The following is a 25,828-nucleotide window of genomic DNA, read 5'->3' as shown; positions in this document are numbered from 1 at the left end:
ACAACAAGGACAGCCTGAATAAACAAGTTTTGGAACAAAAATAACTGCTTCTCAGTAAGCATTCGGCTTAATTTGTGGGAGCAGAAATAAACAAAATAGTAGTGAACAGCTTGCTATCTATTGTGAGAGCTCAGCCTGGCACAGTATTTACTGAAATGCTTTCTAGAAGAAATGGTGAGCCCTGATCATTCTGGCCAGTGAGAGAACTGGAAGTTGGTTAAGAAAGCTTCAAATATACCATAAAAGCACAGCTTGTTGGTATGTGATGTTTAGAATTAACGCATAGAAAAAATACGAATGACTTTATAATTATAATACAGAGTATAAAAATTTCATCATCACAGTATAATAACAGCTTAATAGCCAAACAATAGCCTCATCTTACAAAGTAGAGGATCCAGAGATCATGTCTAAAAAGTTGACACCATAGGAAATGGAAACAAAAAAATTTTTGGGGTCTAAAAATGTAATCAATAAAAGAATCCAAAATAACATAACAAATATAAATTGGGAATGGGAAAATTCCTCATCTTGTTAATACAGATCCTAAAATTGGTAAATAAAACTTAAGTACAAGAATATTACTTAGAGCATGGAGGCAATTATCAGAAATTTACAACTAGAAAAGATTAAATGAAAGTAGTTGCCTCTGAGAGTGGACCCGTGGGTAACACTGAAAGCTTTTCTTTCTCTTTTTCCATTAGTGTGTGATTTTTTTTTAACATTGTGTATCTATTATTTGGATAATTAAAATTTGTAAATAAAAGGCGAGGAAGTAAATATAATTTTAAAACAACAACACGTTTTAAATTAGGAAGCTGAAATAGTCTCACTTCTGACTAAGGAGGCTCTGGAAGGGCCCTCAGGGGCGCGGGCTCAGCTGGAACAGGTGCCACAGAGCAGGGAAGCACCTGGGAGGCGTCCGCCAGAAACCCGCGCTGCCCGCGGCCGCTCGGCTGAGGGGCCCAGGTGGCCCCGGGAGGCCGCGTGGCGGGCACTGTCATTGGGTTGTGGCCGCGGAACAAGCCCCTCCGACGCGGCCGAGCACACACATGCACACGGCCTCGGCCTCGGCCTCGGCCTGGCGGGGAAGGGAAAGGCTGCACCGATGCTGCGAAATCGGGGGCTCCCTCCTGCCAAAGCATGGTTTGGTTTCACTTTGGTTTTTAAAGGAAGAAAAAAACTGGCTTTCCCCCCACTTTATAAATGTAATATTGTGTTAGAAAGAAGCTTCCTTCCCCAGTGAAGAATCAGTGGGCACCCTAAGAAGTCTGACTGGGAGAAATGCTTGAGAGCCTGTAGAAGGTCTCTTATGACTGACATGGCAGCCAAGCTGCTGGGTTATAAAGCCAGTAACCGCAGCAGGAAAGCATAATTAGCAACTTAAAGCAACTTTGTGTTTATATTCGTTTGGCAAGCTAAGTTCTGTTTAAGTAGGTCCCTGTGCCACAATGACAAGGGTCGGCACAGAGAATATTGGTAGAGCCCAGGTCTCTGCAGTGGGAAATTCAAACACACTTCAGGAAATGCTCCTGGGAAGGAGAATGAAATTATTTAACAATTTGCGTGTAACATAAGGAAAAACAGGAAAAAGAATATGATTGTGCATTGGAGGCACAGTCCTAATGCCCTGACTGTCCCAAAATTCTATCAGAGACGACACCCATGGCACTGTCAGTTTTGATATGCATTTACGTAAAGGGGTGGCTCAAATCCTAGTATCTCTGCATGTGGCAGACAGCTTCAAGCTTCCAGCTCCAAAAACATACAAATTGCAAATCAATTCTATATCTGGTTTTGAGCAAAGGAGTCCAAAAATCTACTCTAGTGGCCACAGCCAGGCTTCCATCAGATCTTAATTACAATCTGACTGCCCTTTTATAGTAGCAGCGTAGGAGAAAATAGAAAAGAAAGAAACAATAATGCGACGATTGCATTCAGAAGGGTTTCTTGACTGGAGAGTGTCAAAGTACAAAGGCAGTTTTGCTGAAATCAGTAGGATGCAACACAGGAGAGGCAGCTTTACATGTCAGAATATCTACTGATGCAAACACCAGAGCTGGCAAAGAGCATGAGTCATAAATAGTTTCCCAGGCATGACAGGAAACCCGCTCTATTGGATCTGACCTCATCTGTTCAGGAATTCCTCTTCACACTGATGCCCAGGGGCAGGACACATTTGTCAGGCATGTTACTACTATATTCTTGCTTAGAAGAGCTGCATTTTATGCAAATATGAGAATGTACCTGAATATCGTATTGGTGCTCCTGCATAAAAGCAGGGACATAACCTAGTCACTTGTCTGCAAGTTAAGAAAACTCACCCCTGTTCAGCTCACAGCAGCTCATAAGAGGCAATTGTTAAATTTTTAGGAATTTTGAGAGCTAGTTATTAAACACAGCCATTATTTAAAGATTAAATTACATAAACTTACAATTATATAAATTATATTTAAAAAGGTAATAAGTATTCAAAAGTCATCATTTCCTACTCATTTTACTATTATCTATGTTTTCAAAGTTATCGACATGTATCAGACCTGTCATGTTGACATGTATCGCATCCGGCGAAAATACTATGGAATGATGTGCTGCTACTGCACATCTCTTCCCAGCTCCGCCTTCAGTGATGTCACGTTGGTAGGTTGAAGTAGGCCATGGTGCAAAGTTTACATCACAGAAAATTTCCACACCACAAATCAGGGCTTGGCTTATTATTCTACTGATAGACTAGTCTTAAGAAAGCGATGAAGCTCTGGCCATGTGGCTCTGTGGGTTGAGGGTCATCCCACGTACTGAGAGGTCACCGATTAGATTCTAGGTCGGGGCACACGCCAGAGTTGCAGGCTCGATACCCAGTGTGGGGCATGCAGGAGGCAGCCAATGGATGTTTCTCTCCTCTCTCTCTCTCTCAAATCGATTTAAAAGACATTTTAAAAAGTGATCAAGAAAATGTCAATAATGCCAATTAAAAGTGTGTCATGTCTGCAGTGATTACATTGTGAACAGCACAAAAGATTGAAGATAAATCCTTCCAGCATTCAAAAACTACTATCTGATTCAACAAAGAAGCTGCTCCCATTATTATTGACAAATGACTGAAGTGAAGTCACGACATGGGTCCTTGTTGATTCAGTTTCATTTCACTTGTCAACACAAATGAAACTATCGACGACGGTGCATGTTGGACTTATACTCATTTGTCAATTGCCACCCAAGGTTGCTATGGATACAGAAGTTTGACAAAAATCAAGGAATGCATTCTGTAGGAATCGATTGTAATGCAATCAATAAAGTGTATTTTATTATGAATTGTGTATTGCACATCCTCTATAGCAGTAAAATTTATAATAAACTTCTGTGTGTATATCTATGCACACAATCTTAATTCTGCAGAGCTAGTTGCTACACAGGCAGAGGCACACCTCTGCCCCCCACTCAGGCAGCATGGACACTGACTTTCTCCAGCAATTGTAAAGACCTACGCTTCTACGCCCCATTGCTCTACGTAAGGTCTTTACCTCATACAGAATTCCCAAATTACTGCCTTATCAGCCCTGCTTTTCCGACATAAGTGGCTGTCACCAGATGGCAACAGAGTTGGGCTTAACCCTGGGCAATGAGATACTGAGGAAGATCAGAAATGTCTGGGTCACAATCATATAAAAAAGTGAATCTGCTTATAAAACAGCTAAAGAATTCCTACAGTTCTTTAAAAAAATTTTCTTAAATCCTCACCTGAGGATATGTTTATTGATTTTAGAGAGGAAGGAAAGGAGGGAGAGAGGGAGAAATAGCAACGTGAGAGAGAAACATGGACTGGTTGCCTCCCTTACGTGCCCCGACTAGGGATTGAACCCACAACCTGGGTATGTGCCCTGATCAGTAATCAAACCTGCAACCTTTCAGGGTACTGGACAACACTCCAACCAACTAAGCCACACTGGCTAGGGCAAGAATTCCTACACTTCTAGATAACTGGGTAACTTTCTTCACAGGAGATGGTTTTATCTTTAAAGCAAAGCTCTGAAATTTATGTGTGCTTGATAATTGCCTGGGCAACTTGTTAAAAGTACAGATTCCTGGGCTATGCATCCAGAGATCCTGATTCTGGGTGAGGCCCAGGAATCCACATTGTAAGTAAACACCCCCAAGTATCTCTGAAGGCAGGTGGCTCATGGTTCACAGTTTGAGAAATGCAGTATTATAGGACACTGAACAGTAACATCGTAGCGTATCTCAGCTCCTTTCTTAAGCAGATTCTAATTGGCTCCATCAAGCTGACCATAAGGAGGTATCTTCCTGCCTCTCTGGCTTTTCTCTTCAGCTGACATGAGCCTCTCCCCACCCACCCAGCTCAGTTTCTTTGTTCTCAGTGAAAAACACGTTAGTGTTGGTTATCATAAGCAGTCTTACGAAAAATCTTGCTGAAATCATGATGACTCTACCAATAAAGGAAGCATGGGAAGTTTATTGTGACTTGGTTTTAATAAGACAACTCAGAGGTATCTTTTCTAGGTGCTCACAAACCATCTGCTAAATTGGCTTAGGGCTGTGCCAGCGATAGTCACCAACCTCATGAGCCTTGGATTTCTAGATGCCACATAGCCTCCACTGTGAGGACTGGGCCATCTGCCCAACTCTATCTGCTGGCATTGCTCCTGCCTCTATTGGATGTCTCCTGGCATCTGCTCTTACTCTCTCCCCTCAAACAGGGAGATAGCTTCATCCTTGGTTTGAATATAAATTAAAATACTACACTTCTAATTACTCTATGGTTGTTTCCAAAACACCAATTCATTCTTGCCATAAGCATTCCTAGAAATATCTTCATGGCATTATGATCCCTTAAAGTTCCTAAATATATATTTGCCTGGCCCCTTCATTTGTGTGTCCCAAGCCCTTTCAATTTGTGCTCATCAGCAATAGTTTCTGAGATGGTAGGGGCATCCCTCTCCCCTCCCCCACTTTTAAGAGTTAGAATGTGAGAATCTAAAAGACCCTTTTTGTTTTTCATTCCTCTTGAGCTATTTGGAATCTGACTACATGAAATTATTACCTAGTTTTAGTCACTTAAAATCCTCCCTATATAACAGAACACAAGTCCAGCTATATTTAGCCAAATCAAGTCAACTACAATATCAAGTGAAATATTATCAACAGCCACCCTCTATAAAACAGACACCGATGTTGTTGCAGTAGCTGCAGTGGGAGTGAGGTGCAGCTTCGGTGTTGCCCCTCAGGCCCAACTGTAGCCAAGACAATGTCAAGGAATCTCAGAGCTCAGTGAAACAGAGTTTTAAAACCACTGTGCAGATTCAAACACCTCCGCCTGGGACTGGCTTTTCTCTGCCATTTAGGTAATGTGCAGCATGCCTAGCTCTTGACGAGTTTACAGCATCACTGGCACAGTGCCTTTCTTAGCGAATCTTTACATGCCACTGAGACAGAACTGTTAACTCAAAATATTCTGGGCATGAATTCCAACAAGTTGATGATAAAGTTCTGCAACAGAAACATTTGTTTTCACATTAAAAACTCAAATCCTGTATGTACTCTAGGGGAAGGAGCAGCAGCTTTCAACTAAGCATACTCTAAGCCCTTGAGAAATTATCCACTAAGCCACACCATCCATGTGCCTGACACAACGCATATTATAACAATGCAATTACGTTACTATTGCAAAACGTGTCCTTTAGTTCTTGTTGGAGGAAACCCCTCAGGTTCATAAGGAACAGAAACCAATGGGCATAATCTGTCAATGGTCCTTTTTTGTTTCCTTTTTTCTTTTCAGTTATTATTAAGCTGATCTTTGGTTTTAATAGGAAAACAGGGATGGCAAGAAATGGGCACTTTCTGACCAGTATAAGGAGAAAGGTCTGTAACAGAGCACACAGGGAACTTCCGCTCTGCAGGTTGCACTAGCATCTTTCATGGTGGGGAAATGCAATTCTGTGCCATAACTTGATAATGACCAGAATTCAGCCAGAAACACCCATCTAGACAGGTTATTCATTCATTCTTCCACCTATTCAAACACTGATCAAGTACTTATGCTTGAGTCGCTGGATCAGATGAAGGGAATAGAAAGATGAGAACATGGTCCTTTCCATCAAATGAATGCGATCTTTCATTGCAGCTCCCAGTCTTTCAGTGAAGCAGGCAGGCACATGGGCCGATAACGCTTTTTGTTGTTGCTTTTTGTTTTTTAACTCTCACTCGAGGATATTTTTTCCACTGCTTTCCAGAGAGAGTGGAAGGGAGACAGAGAGAGAGGGAGAGAGGGAGAGAGAAACATCGATGTGAACGAGACACATCGATTCATTGCCTCCCACATGTGCCCTGACCGGGGCCGGGGATCGAGCCTGCAACCCAGGTACATGCCCTTGGCTGGAATTGAACCCAGGAGCCTTCAGTCCAAGGGCCACTCTCTAATCACTGAGCCAAACTGGTTAGGGAGGACTGATAATGTTTTAAGTGCAGATATAGTGACAGGAAAAAAAGCACAGAGAATCCAGGGGAAAGAGACTCAAAGCCGAGTGCAGGCCACACAGCCACAGACAACAGAGTGGTGACGGCCAGAGGGAAGGGGGCGCGGGAGCGGGGTGAGGTGGGCAAAGGAGGGCAAAAGGGGGACATCTGTAATAGCTCTAATAACAAAAATAAAAGTTTTTATAAAAAGAATGATTAGGAAGATCCCACTGGAAGAGAGGGGGCAGGGGTGGGAGGAGAATCATTCGAGGCTGAACGGACATTTCAGTCCGGAGACCAACTGAAGGGCACACGCTACTCTCAGTGTAACGCAAGGGAAGGCATGTCGTGTGATACGCTTAAACACAGACTCCAAGCATTTTTAGAAAAATTCAGCAATAACAAATTCATGGTTGTTTCTTAAATGAAATTAGTTGATTTAGAGACATCTGTCATCTTGGAGACTGAGTTCAGGCAGGATAAGGCCTTACCTCTCACTCACCCCCAAACCCTCATTCACACACTTCCCTTGGGATCACCATCAGCCCAAGTTTCTGGCCATGGGACTCACTCAGAGTGGCAATTGTGCCCTGGCTGGTGTGTTTCAGTTGGTTGAGCAATGTCCTGTGCACCAGAAGTTTGCTGGTTCGATTCCTGGTCAGGGCACATGGCCGTGTTACGGGTTGGGACTCTGGTTGGGGTATGTATGGGAGGCAACTGATCTATGTTTCTCACATCAATGTTTCTCTCTCTCTCTCCTTCCCATCAATAAAAAAATATTTTTAAAAAACAGCACTTCTGCTTCTTGGAAGGAAGCCAACTTCCAAGTTCCTGCAAGCAATTCCTATGATACTAGATGCTGATCACTCTATTTTATTCTAATTGCCTTCGCAGGAAAACCCTTCGCATAGGGTTTTCTCCTCCACCCCCACCATGTTCTTTTTACACTTTGATCCTTCTTGGAGCCATCATTATCCAACCATGCACACTAAAATATAAGAACAAGCAGAAGGTCCAGAATCATGAAAAAAAAAAAAAAACCCAACAAAAAACAAAAACACAAAGACACCCCCCCACACACACACAGACACAGACACAAAAAAACCAAGACTAGAGTTGGAAATAACAAATGCAACCACTATTATAATTTCAAAATAAAATTTGAAATTGCTTTTCATTTCAGACACACATTTACAGCTACTGTACACCTCAAACACACGTTCCTGAAACCCAGCTCAGTTCCTCTCCCTCCCTCAACCCGCGCCTTCTTCAATGTTCTGTGCGACCAGCTGCCTAATCCGAAACCCCAGGCTTCCGTTGTGCCTCCGTTCCATCAGGATCCCGTCGCAAAACAGATCACTATTACCTTTAGGGCAAAATTCAAATTCTTCACATGGCCCACAAGACCCTACCCGCCTTTGCGACTTTCTCACCATGACAGCATCTCCCACTCTAACTCCCAAATTCAACTCCACCCACCCTAGACTTGTTCGGGCTCCCTAAGGTCACGCACCACTTCAAGTACTCAGGCCTTTGTTTTCTTTCTGAAAACTCTCCACCTGAATGCTTTGCTTGAACTCTCGCTTCTATTACATGTCAGAGCCTATTTATTTCGTCTCTGGGGAGGACGTCTTTGATACCACTCCTACCAAGTTCAAGTTCGGTGCCCTTCCTAGGCAGGCCATACCACAGGCGCTTTCCCTCCCTGCACCAACTTGTCACTGCCTGCTCACTAACCTACGGCGTCCACTAGAGGGCAATCCTGAGGCCAGGGACCACGCCTTTCCCATCACACCGCCAGCACCAAGGACAGCACCCTGCGCATGGTAGTTTCCTGTCAAAAGCTGTGAACAGCTAGAGAACATTGTTATTATTATTTTAAAAAATTTACCTTTATTGCTGAGAGTATTAAAGATATCCCCCCTTTCCTCCCATTGCCCCCCTCCCCTGGTTCCTGCCCCACCCCAGGCCTTCACCTCCCTGTTGTCTGGGACTGTTTTATATTGCATTCTTCCTTACGAAAAGCAGCAGAAAAGAGTGAATGACAAGTTTGGAGAATAAAACAAAGTAGGAGGGGGTAAGATAAAGCAAAAGAAGAGAAAAAATAATGTAGCAGGGCACCAGAAGGCGGGTGAAAAACAGGAGGAGAGATTAATGGAAGAAATAAAAGAAAGAGCAAAAATAAAGGATGGGCTAAGAGTCACTTGCACAGACTTTTGTAACTCAGAAAAATCTTTCCCTGAGGGGAGTAATAAGGGAACTAACATTTATTGAGCTCTAAGTGTCAGACTTTGTCCTACATCCATAATCTCATTTACACCTTGCAGTTCCCCTATAAACATTATTATCCTCATTTTGCTGATAAAAAAATTGAGACGCCAAGAAGTAAGGTAACTGTCCCCAAGTTATCCAACGATGAGGTGGTGAAGCAGTCTTTGACCTCAGTTTACATGGACTGCCCAGGATGTGCTTTTCCCTGGAAGTGCTTTTCCACGTAAGGAGCACAAAACTGTAGAACAAGGGAGATTTGATGGTAAAAAATTCTAAGCAGCTAATCTTATAAACGACAGTGTGATTTACCTTGTTACAGCTCAGCTCCTGCTTTTTCACTCTAAGTCTCTATCTTATAGCTCCTCTGAGAGCCAAGAGAACATCTTGAAGTCAGCAGTAGCCAAAATCTACATGGACTTGAAGTCAACACCTCACCAGCCTCCTCTCGGGAAATGTGTGGTTGAGGGACCCAAGGCACCTCCGTACAGTGGGTTGTTCTAGCCCATCCTTCCCTACAGGCTCCAAATGCAGGGATGGGAGCACTGCTATCTCTCCAACCACCACTCCCAGCCATGCTACACAGTCTAGAAATGGCTCTGCAATGTTCTAGCAAAATCCCCAAAGTGTAAATTTCCACAAGTGCATGGATTGTCATAGATATGGGCCTCAGCTAAGGCCCTATCGGGACCAAAGGAAAACGTCAATTTACTTGGAACTAAAATATATACTGGATTATTTTATACAGGAACAAAAAAAAAAAACCTGTTCTCTTTTTCCAAACTTCTATAACAATAAAATAGCTTTGTCATGACAGCATTCACAGATGCCAGGGGAGAAAGGTTACTCCTCTAGCTGAACAAAAGCTCACGTAGTGGCTATTATGCCTCAGGTTCCTTCATTTACAGAAGCCCCCCCTCCTCAGGTAAAAGCAGGGTCCTCAAAGGCAGAGCCCTTGCAGCCTTCCCTCATCCCCTTTTTATGAATTTACTAGGCTTTGTAGTTTCTGTCTATAAATAGTCTCCACATATGATGACACACACACACGTATATTTCTTGTGCATCTAAACATCAAAGCTAACACTTTCTTATGGAAGCAGATTTTCACAAGAAATTAATTTTAACTGATCCAATTCATCATCTAACAGTGGTTACCAAGGATACCAAATAACTGAAATCACTTGGCTCCAACTTGCTTGTTAATCAAAAGATATTAAGAGAAAGCTGTGAAGAATTACTGTTGTCTGAGCAATCGGGAGACAAACAATGCCCCCTCCCATTGTCCCCAAGTCCCGACCTCCATTAAAAACATCCCAGGCTATAGTAACCACTAAACACAGGCAAAGCTTTTTCTAAGATTTGCAACTCGGTGATTAGCATTTAGACAAATGACCACTAATGGTTTCGCCTTCATTCACTTCCCGATAAAGCACTGGACTGAGAATGGCTACTGATTTGATCTTCTTATCAATCTGACAGCAGATGATTCTCACCGTGGCTGCTAACTGAGCCCTCAGGTAATCTAGCTGAATCTCTCCTAAAGTCAACAGCCCCTCGCCACACATGTATTAATACAGGGGAGCATTAAACAGATGAGCCTAGAACGTGTGCACCCAACACAAACAACGCTCCGCCTGGCTAAAAGGTCAATGTGTTTTTTCTTTAAAAAGTATACATAAGATTAAGCATTGTCCACAGTGTACTACTGTACACTTAAAGAAGAACCAAAGAATTGAGAGTTTCTCTTCAAAAGGCACAACCACGTTTCTTACTGATTAATGTATTTCTTTGCACTTTAAGAATATTAATTATATGTCATTCATGGCAACTATTCTGTCCCATTTTGTGGTTTGTCTTCATTCTGCTTAAAATGCCTTTTGCAAAAGAAAAGAAAATACTGTTGCTGTTGTGTTTGCCAAAAGCCATCAAGCTTGTCCGTTATGGTTGTTGGCTTTGGGGTCATGCTAGAGAATGCTTCGCCTCCCTAAAATATGAGAAACTGGTGGTTGCCACCTAATACCTACTTTTTCCTTTTTCCAAATTAAAAAATTCCTGCCCTAGCCGGTTTTGCTCAGTAGTTAGAGTGTCAGCCCACAGACTGAAGGGTCCGGGGTTCGATTCTGGCCAAGGGCATGTACCTCGGTTGCAGAATCCCTGGCCCTGGTTGGGGCACATGTGGGAGGCAACCAATCGATGTGTCTCTTTCACATGGATGTTTCTCTCTCTCCCCCCCTTCCACTCTCTCTGAAAATGCAATGGAAAAAATATCCTTGGGTGAGAATTAAAAAAATAACAATCCTGAGATTTTTAAATGACAAGATATCAAGCCAAAAAACTACATTTCCCAACTTTCCTTCTACCTAGGTATGGCCATGTGACTAAATTCTGTTCAATGAGAAGAAAGCATAAGTGTTGAGTAGAACTTCCAGAAAGGTTCCTTCAGGGCAGAAGCAGGGTGGGGATGGGGTCTTTTGTCCTTCCCAGAAAAGGGAATGTGAGCCCTGGAATTCTAGCAGCCACCTTAGCCCACGAGGTGACTCTGAGCTAGAAGCCATGAGCTCAAGAAGGGAAAATAGAAAGTCAAAGGAACCTGCGTCTTATGACTTCCCGGGAGCCTCTCAGACCTGGGCAGCCTGTCTCTAGATGTACGTACATGAGAGAATTTTAAAAATGTACCTTCTGCGTTACGCCACTGTTATTAACGATTTTCTGGCATACACAGAGAATCCTGTTTATAAATTGTCTTATCATTTCCTTTAGAATTTTAATGGTTTAATTTTTTCCTAAAATTCAAAACTCATGAAAATTTTGGGGAGTGGAGCAGAAATACAATAATTGGCCAAATAGTTATCCAATTATCCCAACACCATTTACTGAATAATTTGCTTTCTCCCCCACTGATCTGAAATGCCATCTTTACCAAATACTATATCGCTTTTTTCTTCGTTTTTGTTCCATTAGGGTTTGGGGCGGGGGGGGGGCATACAGAGAGTATAGTTCTTATTTTCTCTAAGAAGCGGGAAGTACAGTTTTCTGCAGAAAGCAGAGGTAGAGCTACAGGCCAGTGGGAAAAGGGCGAGGGAGAGGCCAGGGTGGAATAACGACCTGGCAGCACCGAGCGCCCCGCTGAGATGAGCGTCCCCACGCTGCAGCGCAGGGATGGCCAGGCTGGGCTCCGTGTCCCCAGCGCCCGCGTTCAGTTCCGGCCTCGTGACTTGCTGCGAGTCAGACAGGTCGCTTCATCTGCGTGTGCTCTGGCTTCCTCCTCAGTAGGATGGAGGTAACACTGGAACCTACCCCAAGGCTTCCGCATGAAATGCCTTATTATATCAAAAGCTTAGAGCAGTCTCTGGCATTAAGTTCTATTATGTATCACCATCATTGTTATTAACAGTTATAAAGTAATCGTTACTGTCGTCATCAATGCCATCACCATCACACCAGCATTCTTATTAAGGTAGCAGCTTTTCTGTTTCCTAAGGTATTATCAAGAATAACGTTAAATTTTGTCAGATGATTTTTGGGCATCTCCTGAGATGATTATATTTGTTTCTCTAAAAACTTATGGTGACTGAGGCACCATTTCACACGCACTAGAAGGGCTATAATAAATAAGATAGTGACAAATGTTGGCGAAGATGCAGAGAAATGGGGACCCTCAGACGCTACTGATGGGAATGTAAAATAGTGCAGCCATTTGGAAAATAGTCTGGCAGTTCCTCAAAATGTTCAACACAGAGTTACCATATGACCTAGCAATTACACTCACAGGTATATACCTAAGAGAAATTCAGACACATATCTATGCAAAAATTTGCACCTGAGTGTTTTTAGCAGTAATTATTTATAATAGCCCCAAACTGTAAACAATCCAAATGTGCATGAACTGGTGGATGGGTAAATAAAATGTGGCACATCCATATAATGAAACACTCATCAGTAATAGAGAGGGAAGAACTAATGACACCTGCTACAACATGGATGAACCTAAAAACAGTACCTCATTGAAAGCAGTCACAAAAGAGACCACATATGGCATGATTCCATTCATGAGAAATGCCCAGAAAAGGTAAACCTATGTAGACAGAGTGTGAATTAGTGGCCTCCTGGAACCAGGATTAACAGTGATTGAACCCGAGGGATCTTATTGGGGTGAAGGAAATGTTCTAAAGCTGATTGACAGTGACGCTTGCACAACTTCCCAGATTTACTAAATAGTCACTCAGTTGTACACTTAAAGTGGGTGAATTATAAAATATGCCTCAAAAAGCTATTTTTAAAAAAGTAAGGGGGCCTTAGCCGGTTTGGCTCAGAGGTTAGAGCGTTGGCCATGGACTGAAGGGTCCCTCCCCGGCCCCAGTCTGGGCATGTGTGGGAGGCAACCAATTGATGTGTCTCTCTCATACCAATGTTTCTCTCTTTCCCTCCCTCCCTCTCTCTCTCTCTGAAAAGCAAAGGAAAAAATAACCTCAGGTGAGGATTAAAATAAATAAATAAATAAATAAATAACAAAATAAGGGAATGGCGAGAGATTGAGGAAAATGTGCCAAGTTTATGGCACTTATTTTATATAAACAGGGTCAAAAATGAAAACGAATAGTTATACACATATATACATATATGTGTTGATATATATATACACACATATATACCAACAACAGCAGAACAAAACTTATCATTGTGATCATAGGTTTCCTGGGCTTTCCCAGTCTTGTGTTCTTGAAATAAACCCTACGAGGTTACAGCACATCATTCTTTTAATACAAAGCTGGTAAGACAGTTGTGATTGAGTCACTGAAGCGTAAGACAATATGAAAATTAAAAGATCATAAAACCAATGTAATGAAAAAGAGCTGCTATTTTAATCTTTATGGGCCTGCAGAGTGGATCCTCTCAAATTGAACCTCTGGGGATTAGATTTCCCCAGAGAGAAGCCTACGTAATCCACACATAAATGGGCTCTAAAGCAGCGTGGGGTTAGGATCAATGGATGATTCCACCAATAGCAGCTGGAAGGAAAAAAGAAACACTTGGGGGATTTGCTAGCTCTCTTTGTAGACTCTCTCTGAAATACATTCCATAACACAATGAATTTTAGCGCTCTGAAAATTAAAGTAATTCACACAAAGCACTTTCAAAGCCCTAGAAGAAGGATGACCTATAAATTCAGGATATTACAGTGACATTAAATTGAAAGTAGCGGCCGCAGTGGAACAGATTCAAGAAAAGCAAACAACAGTTTTCTCATTCCCTCTGAAATAATTTGGGAAGTCTTCAGAGCTAGCTCAGCTCTGCCATCCATCGACACCCATATTATTTGAGAAATTCAGAATGGAAATTACGTTTGACCTAGGATTTTCTAAAAAGTGCCTCTGATGTGGTCCCTCTTTCTTTGTTTCCCAGATTTTTCTGACAGGAAGTGAACATGTTGGCCAGAACGAATGACAGCCTACAGGAAACAAGCAACCATGTTCTTCTCTGAGTTCACAGCCTAGAGTTTTTACGGAGTGTATTTACAGCATGGTTTTCCTAAATTAAAAATAAATGATAATCATCGTACCACAAGCCTAGCGATAAAGACGACCATGATTTTAGTGCCAGGATACTATAGTTACACCTTACAGCTAAATTTTATGCAGAATTTATTATTAGTTGCACCAACAGCATCCATACTTACTAATACTTTGAGATACCTCCCACTGTGGTAAGAAAATAAGACTCAATGACAGACAGTAAATGCATTTTTGTGCTTGAATTTCCTTGCCTCATATTTTTTAACAGTTTTATACAAATGGTTAGAGCATTTATTTTGACAGTGGGGCTGTAAAAAGTAATTTCAATCCACAAAGGCCATCAATGCATGTCATTTGCAACCCTGGCTGCACACCAGACTCATGTGTCAAGATATAGTAGATGTCAGCACAGAAGATTCTGATTTAGTCATTCTGGGGAGAGAGCAGTTACACCTTCAGAAATTCCCCAAATGATTCTGATGCCTAGCTGGAATTGAGAATTACTTCCCAAAGTCCTTCGATTTAGAAGTGGCCTTGGGATTCAACCATTTCTCACTCTGATTTCCAGTAACTTCTTTCCAATGGTTCCAGCAGTTAACTTCCCTGGACATCTGCATCAGATCTCATGCACGTCCTCAAACTTAAAGCATTCAAAGTTAATCTTATTATTTTCCCACAAAACATGCTCGACTTCCTATAGTCAACCTGATAAATCAGACCATCCCCCTAGGCATTTATGCCAAAAACTGGGGAATCAGGATCCTGCCACTTCATTTCAGTGTACTGACTATTTCCTGGTGAATATTTTTTATATCTATCCCCTCTTCTCCAACTCCATTTCCTTAAGGCATTCCTTCAACACTTCAGCCTAGATAAATACTAACAGTCTACAACTTCTGGAGTTTTCCCTGAGATCCGCCAGCTCTGAATCTCATGTTGGCCGAGTGCACCACTCTAGCCGCAGCTACCCAGCCTTGTCGCAGATACCTACTATTCTTCAGGTCAACCCCCACCCCATGTCTGGCTTGCCACTCTCTCCAACACTACTTTTATCTTAATTTTTGGTTAATTCAATACTTTCAAAACTCTGGGATATCTGTCCTCCTTCTCTCCTTCAGTAACCTGTCCTCCATCCTACCTTAGGGCTTCACTCCCATGATCATACCCTAGACCCGGTCACCCAACAACCGCAGCCCCTCCATCATCTCTGGCCCCCTGCTCTTCACTGTATTCTCAGGAAGCACCCCATCCCGGAGGACCTACAACCCACCAACCCTATCACCTCTTGACCATCCCTAACGGCCCACACGTCCACTTTACTGTCCTCACTCGGGTGCAAGTTCAGAGTCACTCCTTCCAATCTCTCCACTCTCCCCATCCATCCTCACCTCTTTGCCACCCTGTCATTGTCACTCACACGTAAGCACAACCCTGCTCAGACACAAACTCCTGTCTCTTCATGCTTGCACAAACAGAGCTTCGTGGAGGAAAATTTCACGCCCATGGTGGTGGATATCACTTTAAATTCACGATCACCAGCTTCCAAGTGGGCCCTCAATGCTGCCAGGCAAAAACTCCACCTCTCTAATCCATTCACTGTTCTATTGCCTGGACTATCAGACCCTTTCCTGTTTTCAAGCCTCCATCACCTCCTACCCCATCCTCACTTTCAGCTGATGACCTTGTTGCTTCTTTTTTCACCCACAACAGAAGAGCGATCAGAAGACAAATTTCTGGAAGATCCCCAAACCGTGTCTACCCACCTGGGCCCGTATACTCGGCGCTGACTCCTTGAAAAACCCACCTACTCAAGCAGTTCAATCCTCTGTATCACTGCTAACTTCTCCTTAACATACCAACATGCAGTTATTTTGTACTTTCTTTAAAAGCCATCTTTTGAATTATTATTTTCCTTCACAACAAAACTAAAAAGAAGTAACGTACATTCTCTTTCTTCAACTTCTCTTGTTCTCTCTTGAAGAGACTCTGGTCAGACTTTCGCCAACTCGGCTCACCCACCTCTCTCCAAAATCACTCAGTTCAAGGTCGACAGTGAACCTCTGTGTTGCTAAACGCAGTGGCCGGTTCTCAGCCTTCATCGTTCTTGACCTATTAGCCACATTTCACACAAGGGATCCCTCTCTCCCCCCGGGAATACGTTTTTCAGGTCCAGGCCACTGTAATCCCGGTCCTCCTCTGCTGTGCTTGCTCACCCGTTCAGTCTCCTTTGTTGGCTCCTTCCCATCTCCCTAACCTCTAACTAGTTGTTTGGCTTCTTTTTAATCTTCATTTGCCTGATGGTGATCTAATCTAGTTTCTCAGCTTGAAATATCATCTTTATGCTGATGGTTCCTAAATGTTTACGTGCAGACTGGGCTTCTCCCATGAACTCCGGGGAAGGATATCCAAATACTCGTTCAAGGATATTGCTCCAGCAATCCTCCTCTCCTTCCCCACATCATACAGTTTTGCCCTCTGCTAGATCATTCCCACCACGTTAGTGCTGTTATCTCTTACAATTTAAAACAAAACCAAAAACCCTTGATTTCACACTCCCCACGAAGTCAAGAACCCCCACACCACCAGTCTGCCCAAGGCAGATCTGCTCCAGGCCGGGTCCCTTTCTGGTGACAAGCCCTGTAACATCAGAAACAGCCAGACTGTGCATATCCACACACTGAGTAGTTGCGATGCAACTAAACATGTTGCTTTTTCATTGTTAAATAAACAGGCAAAGAAGCAAGATGTCACTGTTGGCATAGTCTGAAATTATATCTCGAGCCCAGATGCTTGAAGCAGACGACTGAACTTGCTAAAGGCAGTTTTTACAACTATATGAGGTAATTATACTTGTGTTTCAGGGGACATGATTGGGGATGTAAAATAGGTAATCCCCCATTCAGTGATTCCAGTCCATCAGGACCTTACCTTGGGCAGGGAGAACACTGCTCACTATCCATGCAGAGCCAGAAAGATGGGCGCACTCACAGAACTTCCCCATCCTGAAACCTCCTGCAGTACTTTGCTGAGAATGGACCTTTGGGCTCATCACAGTAACTGTACTTTCAAGATTTCTGCATCAGAGTGCTCTAGCCCAAGTCCTCCGTGGGACTTTGACAAAAGCATCCAAGAACTTCCATGATCTGACCAGTGTTTACCCGAAAGAGACTTATCCCTCGACAGTCTCAACGCGCATTCCACTTACTTTTACCAAAGATCCCCTCTCTTCTGTCTTGGGACCTTTGTAAATTCCTGGACTGTCCTTCCCACCCACACATTCCAGGCAAAGTGCTCCACCCAAGAATCAACTTCTCTAGGAATCCTCTGCAGACCCGCTCAAGTCAGCTAATCACTTCTCTCCTCTTTCCGGCACTGTATCCAGCACATATCTCCCTCCTTGTCTTTATTTTATTCATTGTAATTATTGTTTTATCTCAATTCCATAGAGGCAATAACCATGTCTAATGTATCTCTGAATTACTGATGCCTAACCTAGTACCTGGCACGTAAGAGGCACTCAACACATTAAAAAAAAAAATTTAATTATAATTAGAAAGGAGTGATTGTATCAGTGTGGCTAGAGTAAAGGCTACATAAGTGCTGGGAAGGAAGGGAGGTTGGAAAGAGGGAAAGAAAACATAGATAAAAAGATATTCAAGTTATGTAACAACAAATTGTTTTCCTATTTCACATAAGTAAAGGCAGCACTTTGCATTGGAAGGAATGTTACAATGTGTCAGTTTTCATCTCTTTGCCATTATGGGTGGAAAATGAAAAACTCTAACTTCTTAACATTGTTCAGTTAAAGCTTAACCCCCATCCCCAAAAAGAAGGTTGCAATGAATCCCTATTTTCTTAAGCACCGCTAAAATTTTTAAAGGCAGTCTAGTTAGTATAATGGGTTGATTATAGTCAGACAACCTGAATTCATTCACTGTACAGTGCTCCTCCTATGAGCTAATTTAACAGAATATATTTTAATTAATGCAATTGGTAAAACATTAAGATTCTCAAAAAAATTAATTGGCACATGATAGAGAATAAACACAGAAAAATTATGTAAGAGGAAATATGAGTAGGTTTAAAATATTAAAAATATTCAATTCTGCAAACAAGAAGTACAAATTGAAATGAGGTAGCTACTTTAAAAAGCACAATTCAATGGGCATATGTATGCCCTGTTAAACAGACACATGCCCTGTTAAATAGCAACCTTGAGTTCACGCTATACCACCTAATGCTGGTGGATTCACTGCTGGCATGGAGCAGGGCTTAAAGGCATAGATCTACTGGAAAGCAATTTGAGCCCATTGTTGATAATTTATCATTACGAAATTTTCCCAATAGGCAGTAGGATACTATAAATATAAAATATTATTTATACTAAAGAAAAATTAGAATCTAGAAATCCCCTCCCCCAAAATAGTTACGTTAAAAAGGTGTGTCTACTCTTTGGAATATATTTTGTCATCACAATAATTGCACAGTAATTGTTCATTATGGAAAAATTATAACAATAATAGGAATAATGGCTAATACTTACTGAGCATTTGCTATATGCCAGGTACTATGATATTTCACATGAATTATGAGATAGGTACTAATAGAAGGTTGCCAGATTTAGCAAATAAAAATATAAGAAGCCCGGTTCAATTTGAATTTCAGATAGACAAGTATAATTATTTAGTATAAGTATATCCCATGCAATATTATCTGCTGCTTCTCTGAAATTCAAATTGTACTGGTCATCCAGTATTTTACCTGGACACTATGTATGTAGAAATACACACTCCAGTTTATCCCTTAAAAAATGAGACGGCTCTCCCACCTCCGCCTCTCACGAAGCTCCTCCCTTTTCTCTAATACGTCAGCATGTGGACTTGTTAGTGCCTCCAAGTAAATCAGTTAAGAAACTATGAACTTTTTTAAGCCAAACATATGGGAAAGCACATGTGCACATACAAACACAAAACGTTAATATGCTGTTACAATGAAAGCAAGGCCTATCCTCTTTACAGAAGAGAGAATTTCGGTGTAATTTTCCTGAGGTGTCATTTAATTTTTCCATGAGAGTTTAGCCCACATCAAAAAGTTTGTGCTTTGATTGTTTTTTTCTAGAAGAGGCAGCTGGTCTGCCTGTGAAGCCTTTACCAGAGCTTGCTTTTGTTTGTTCCTCTTGATAATTACTCCATGACTGAACCACTCACTGGTCCATGTAGAGGAATCCCACAGAGATGAAAACACACTTGTTTAAATAAAATATTTATGAAGAAGCCCCCAAATGTCACTGAAGTAAATGCAAATTAGATCTTCACATATTATGCATCCAATATGCCACACATTCCTTAGAAGGCTATTTCCTAATTGCAATTAACATTAATTTTTAAAATTAATCCCATTGTGCATAATCACATCAATGTCTATTCATAAAAATCCAGTGTTTTCAGATTGATTCTCTTTTGACTATCTTTGAAAAATATGAATTAAGGCTAATATTTAATCCTGATGATTATTTTGGAAATTTTTCCTTAGAAACTATATTTATTATTTTACATGTACATCTTCTATTGAGTTACTTTACTTTAATTCAATATAATGTGACATTAATAAAATTTCCTCATTATTGCCTTTTAATGAAATAGTAGTTGGACACAGTTTTCTCAATATGTTCTTCTCTTTTCCCCTAATTGAGTGAACATAATAGATTCTCATGATATTTTTAAAGAGTCCACAAAAGAAAAGTTTGGGATAATAATGTCAAAAGAAAATTAAGAATCAATTGATTTGGGTGGTAACGGTACCAGGGTAACAGTCAAAACCCCTGACATTTGATACCATCTTTCCTAGTTTTGCAAGAAAGAAATGTGAGCTGAGCAGAATCAGGTGGATTCATCCTTCACCTGATGGTCTTAACAGTTGTCCTCCACCTCGCTCCACATTTGAATCAGTCGAGGAACTAAAAAAAATACTGATACTGCCCGGCTGGTGTGGCTCAGCGGTCGAGCATCGCCCTGTGATCCAGATCAAGGTTCTTTTCCTGGTCAGGGCACATGCCCGGGTTGTGGGCTCGATCTCCAGAGCAGCGGGCATGCAGGAGGCAGCCGATCAATGACTCTCTCATCATTGATGTTTTTCTCTCTCTTTCCCCCTCTCCCTTCCTCTCTCTGAAATCAATAAAAAAATACATATTTAAAAAAAATACTGATACTAGGCCCTAGCCCCAGAGATTTCTATTAAATATTTTAATTTTTTGTTTGTTTTATTCTTGTCTGTTTGGCAAAGCTCCCAAAATTGTTTCTAATGATGAAAACACTGGTCAGAATGAGCTTTTCCTGAATAGAGTTAACATCCACCTAGAAAGAGGAGTCATCAGTGATGTGTTGTAAGGCTCTGCTTCACACTCTGGCCAGGTGAACCAGAAAATGAAAAACAAATCTCTAGAAATACAAAGCTAGAATGTCAATGGAAAACTGGTATCCTGAATAATTCATAAAACTCAAATATTTTATATCATTCAAATTCATGTAATTCAAAAATGCATAACCAAAAACTGAGCTGAATCCTTAAAACTGCATAGAATTTAACCTACACATAGAGATTAAATCCAATATAGAAGTACAGAACAGGGAAAGTGGGTCTAAAGATGGCTCTAATGAAAAATACCTAGGAAATTTTCATTGACAAGAATTCCTACATTCTTAGTATATGTGATGTGCTTACCTAAGATGCTACTTTGACTCTGACTCAACTATTTTCTTAAATGGAACCCATAGCCTTGGGCTAGTTTGGCTCTCTGAGCTTTAGTTTATTCATATACACCAATCTTAGCAATGCCCCTCAAACTTCAATGTCCCTATGAATCACCCGAGGCTCCTGTTAATACACAGAATCACACGCAGTGGGGGGGGGGGGGGGGGGGGAGGGAGCTAAGAGTCGCATTTCTAATAAGCTCCCTAATGCTGCCAATGGTGCTGGTCCACAGACAAACACTTGGAGCAGCCAGGTCTTAGAAGACGTTATGAGGATTAAATTAAGTGACCTACATAAAACGCTTGGCACAGACATGGTTAGCAGCCCACAGAAGAAAAGACTTATGAAGAAAATAATAAAATGTGGTAAAAACCTAGAAGTCCCATGATCCACTCCTCTTTTCTCTTCCAGATGTGGAAACAACAGGTTGAGAAATGTTAAAATAGCTCCTTCCTAACAGCCAAAGGTGTGTAATGAGAAGATACATTCCCTTTTTTTCCCCCTGAAGAGACATTCTTTTTGACGGCAAAAAGTACAAGCAAGATCAATGAGTGGAAGTTAAAGACAGCTATTCAGTCCATGCAAGGAGAGTCCTTTTATAACAATAAATGTCATCCTATAATCAACTGGCCCTCTTTAGGAGAGAGAATGAAGTCCCAGTTACAAAATATGAGTACAGACCAGTTGATGATATTAAAGAACACATGCTTCAGGTCACTATTAAACTACCTAAGAGACATCACACAATAAGTACAATTAAAAAAAATAAAACAGAAACTTCTCTGTTTCCCTCCCCACTCCAATTCTACTCCCCCTGAGGACTTCTCCTATGCAGTAAATTGAGATGCTTAAGTCAAAAGGTTTTGGAGTCATCCTTAACTTCTCTTCTCTCACTCCTCACATCCATTCCATCAACAATTCCTAATGCTGTACTTTCAAGCAGTGTCCGAACTCCAATTCCTTCTCACTGCCTCCATTAAAACTACCCTGGTCCAAGCCACTGTCTCCTCTGCCAGGATTACTACAATAGCCTCCTAACAAGTTCCTCTGTCTTCAGCCATGATCTTCTACAGTGTTTTTTCCACACAGCAGCCAGTGTATTGCAACTTCTCTGCTCAACCCCTTCTGATGGTTTCACATCTCATTCAGAGTAAGACCCAAAGACCATATAATAGTTTACAAGGCCCTACATGATCTTCCCCCTTCAAATCCTTGATTAGATTTCTTGCTGTTCTCCATCTTTTTCACTCTGCTGCAGATGCCCTTGAACTCACTGTTCCTTGAATCCCATTAAGGACACTTCTATCTCAGGACCTTTGCACTTGCTCTTCCCGTGGCCATGAAGGCTATTCTCTGAGATGTGCAAATTTATGTCCAACATCGCCAATACAGGGCGGGGTCAAAATAGGTTTACAGCTGTTTGTATGGAAAATAATGCAATAATTAATAAATAAGACTAATACAAGAATAAACTGTTTCGCATACTCACAACCCTAAACCTACCTTTGCCCCACCCTGTATAAGAAACAACCAAAAGACACCTAACAGAAGCATTCTCATTGCTTTCTATGGAAAAAAGTACTCACAATTAGCTTAAAGGTCAGCATTTTACTTTCCATAGTCGGCACAGTAGAAGGACTGGGTGAGGCACTCTAGTTCCAATTGTGACTTAGCTGCATTTTTTTAAAAATCACACTTCATCGAATCATCTCCTAACACCAAGCAAAGGAAGACGAAGTGCTATACTCCCACATCAGAGCGCCAAAAGAATCTCCTTTCTAATGCCCAGCGGTCTGTAAGCCAGGCTTATCCCACCTCTAACAAAATGAACAAACATCATAGAGTCAATGCCACTCTGCTGTCCACAGGGAATGACATATGTTTTCTCTTTTTAAAACCAGTTCCTCAGGTGAGCTTGACAAAACCTAGCCACCTCTAGGTAGCCCTGGATGGACAATGGGTAGAGAAAGCTGGAGTGTGGCACCCAGGTGGGTTCCTTCATAGGAAAGGCAGTCACGCATTTAGAGAGACACCTCCCTCCAGGGACTGCGGTGCATGGTGGTTCTGGTTCATACCACAGCGCAGAAGAGGCACCATTCACAGTGTTTGCTGAGCAGGGACTCCAGCCACACTGCTTTTAGGGCTCAATTAAAGCCACTCTTGGCTTGTACGATCAAACAGCTTCAGAGGGATGGCTATAAATGCCTCTGATGTAAGAATTAATGTGGGTAAGGAGGGGAAAGAGGGAAGTGAAGAAAAATCCTGGCCTGAGCTGCAGTGCCCTGGGGGAGAGGGTGCACTTTGGATGTCAGCTTCAGCCTCAGTTCCTCTCACCTGGTACTACATTCCCCCAACTCGTTCCTTAAGAGCAGGCTACCTTCGGACACAAACCCACAATCCTGCCCCAAAAACCCCAGAGCCGTGCTTTCAGCAACTCAAAGAGCAGCAAGGCATACTCTTACCTATGGCCGTTTCTCAGCCAAGGGACCAGGTCTGTCTTTTGTAAGCAACCTTCTCTGTGATTCTCTCTCAAGGGCTGCCCAGTGCAGCGGCTGAGGGAGACCTAAGAACATGGAATCCAGCTCGTGGATGAAAAAGAACAGAGGCATAAAGTTGGCAAAAAAGATGTTAAACATGCAACTCATCAGGAGACCTCATCCATTTTCTCTTGTACAAAAGCCAAAGACGGCTGCTTATGGGGGATAACAGTGGGAGCTCGCGGCACCGTCACGGGCAAGGAAGTGGGACAGAGCAACAGGAACACTTGCTTTGGATGAAGCATGTTAAATAATTTTCTTGTTCCTGCTGCTGAAGGACAGAACGTGCCCCTCTTAGGACATCATCCTGGGCCCCTAGTTCAGGAAATGAGGCTCGCTCAGTCAAGCCTGCCGTCTGCGCCCGGCCCATTCAGCAAGCCCCACAAAGGCTGGGCATCAGAACTCGGGAGGGGATCATTTGGAATCAACAGGATTTCTGGACTTCGTTCTCCACTTTGCGTAACACATTACTGATCACCCACTGAACTTAATTAATGTACCCACAGGCGATGGGAAAACCAATCTTTCTCTTTCGATAGAAAAACAAAAGCCTCTGAGCAGGGAAAATATGTTGTAAACTTTTAACAGATGAGTTCTCTTCACCCTACAGACTCATTTTGAATATACTATCAAGGAAATGCTAGTTAAGTCAGCGTGTATCTCTTTATGAATAAAATAATTTTTTAATTTATCTTTTGGGTAAGTGGATTTTTATATAACAGACTGGCTTAAATTGAGGTAAATTCATGCTGGATAATTTGCACAGCAATAGCTCGCTTCCAACATTCAGACACAGGAATATCACCTGAAAGGCCATATTTTTCACCCCATCTTTAACAATCCAACCACAATACACTCTTTTTTTTTTTTAGTACTTAGACTGGGAGAATATTAAAAAACTAATTTCTCCAAATGAGTAGAATCTCAAGTAAATATTTATAAGGAATGTGTCTTCCACTAACCTGTAGTGGGTAAGTCAGACGTGGGAGACCCAGGGCCCTTGGGGAAAGCAAAAGGCTCCACCCAAACTCCCTCCTCCAACCTTAATTGGTCAAATGCCAAAATAAATGAACTTTCCAAAGTTAGGAGCTTCTCAACTTTCACTGGGAGTATCTGCAGGTGCACAAGCCATGGTCAGAGAGCCCACCGGCCCAGGTGTGCCCAGCGATGGCAGCTGGTCATGCCAGACGGCAGGCCCGAGCCGCCTGCACGCGAAGGGACCCACAGGGAACGGGTTCAGGCCCAGCTGCCCAGGACCCGGGGCTCCGGGACCCCGGCCCAACGCCGGACCCCGCCCGCCCTTCTCTCCCAGATCAAGGAAGGGAGACGGGCGCTTCGGCGCGAGGGCGAGGAGCGCCCAGCGGGGTTCAGTCGCAGCACCGGGCCGTCCCCAACTCCCAACTTCCCAGAGTTTTCCTCCGGCCTCGCGCCCCTTCCCAGGGCCCCAAGGCCGCCGCGGCCTCCCCTCGCCCGAGCGCGGAGCTCGAGCTCCGGAGCCGCCCGGGAGCCCGCGCGGCGGCGGCGCAGGTGGCGGGCGTGGTCCCTCCAGCCTCGCCCCAGCCCACCCGGACTCGGCCTCCGCGCGGAGCCTCCGCCGGGTCCCCGCCGGTTCCAGCGTCAGGCCCGGGCGCGCCGGCTCCAGATCCCCTCCCTAGCTGGGTGGCACCCCCTGCCTCTTCCCTCCAGTCCGCGCCGCTCTTCTGCCTCAGGCCCCGGTGCGGCCCCAACTCCCAGACCAGGGCCCTGCGGTCGCGCAGGTCAGAGGCGGCACTCACCTGGGTCGCGGAGCCGGGGTCTGGCGCGGTCCCGCAGGTGGTAGATGAAATCCTGGCAGCTGTCGTGCTCCAGGGCCCCACGGGCACAGAGCTCGGCCAGCAGCTGCAGCGCCTGGTGACAGAGCGCGTCCCTGGCCCCGGGCATCGCCCCCCCGCATCCTCGGACAGCGCCGGGCAGGCGGGCGCGGGAGACAGCCCTCCGCCTGCCAGCTCAGAGCCGCCGCCTCCGGGCCGTCCGCGCTCGCCGCCGGGGACCCGCCGAGAAACGGCCCGAGCCCCGGCCCCAGCCGCCGCCGGCCCGGCCTCCCACCGGTTGCATGCAGCTCTTCGGCAGCCGGTCGGTAGGGCTTTCTCTCTCTCCCTTCCGGCCCCTCCGTCCCTCCCCCGGCACCCGGAGAGGCGGCGCCGCACAGCCCCGCGCGCCTCGCTCCTAGCGCTCCGCCCGCCCCTCGCGGCCGCCCGGGGCGGGGCGGGGTCAGGGGTGCGCGCCGAGGGTGGGCTCTCGGTGGTCCCG

General features: G+C 43.5%; 1 protein-coding gene across 1 annotated transcript in view; it reads right to left on the bottom strand.

The window, feature by feature from the left end:
* SYT9 (synaptotagmin 9) overlaps positions 1–25,567 on the bottom strand; it is a 139,399-nt gene extending 113,832 nt beyond the window's left edge. The window contains exon 1 of the mRNA XM_081152952.1: positions 25,315–25,567. Coding sequence (XP_081009078.1) covers positions 25,315–25,459 — 145 coding nt within the window. The 5' untranslated portion in view covers positions 25,460–25,567. The remainder of the gene's footprint in view (positions 1–25,314) is intronic.
* Positions 25,568–25,828: the final 261 nt, after the last annotated feature.

This window comes from Miniopterus schreibersii, assembly GCF_964146895.1.
Source record: "Miniopterus schreibersii genome assembly, chromosome: 12".
Taxonomy (NCBI): domain Eukaryota; kingdom Metazoa; phylum Chordata; class Mammalia; order Chiroptera; family Miniopteridae; genus Miniopterus; species Miniopterus schreibersii.
This window is presented reverse-complemented; position numbering and strand designations above follow the sequence as displayed.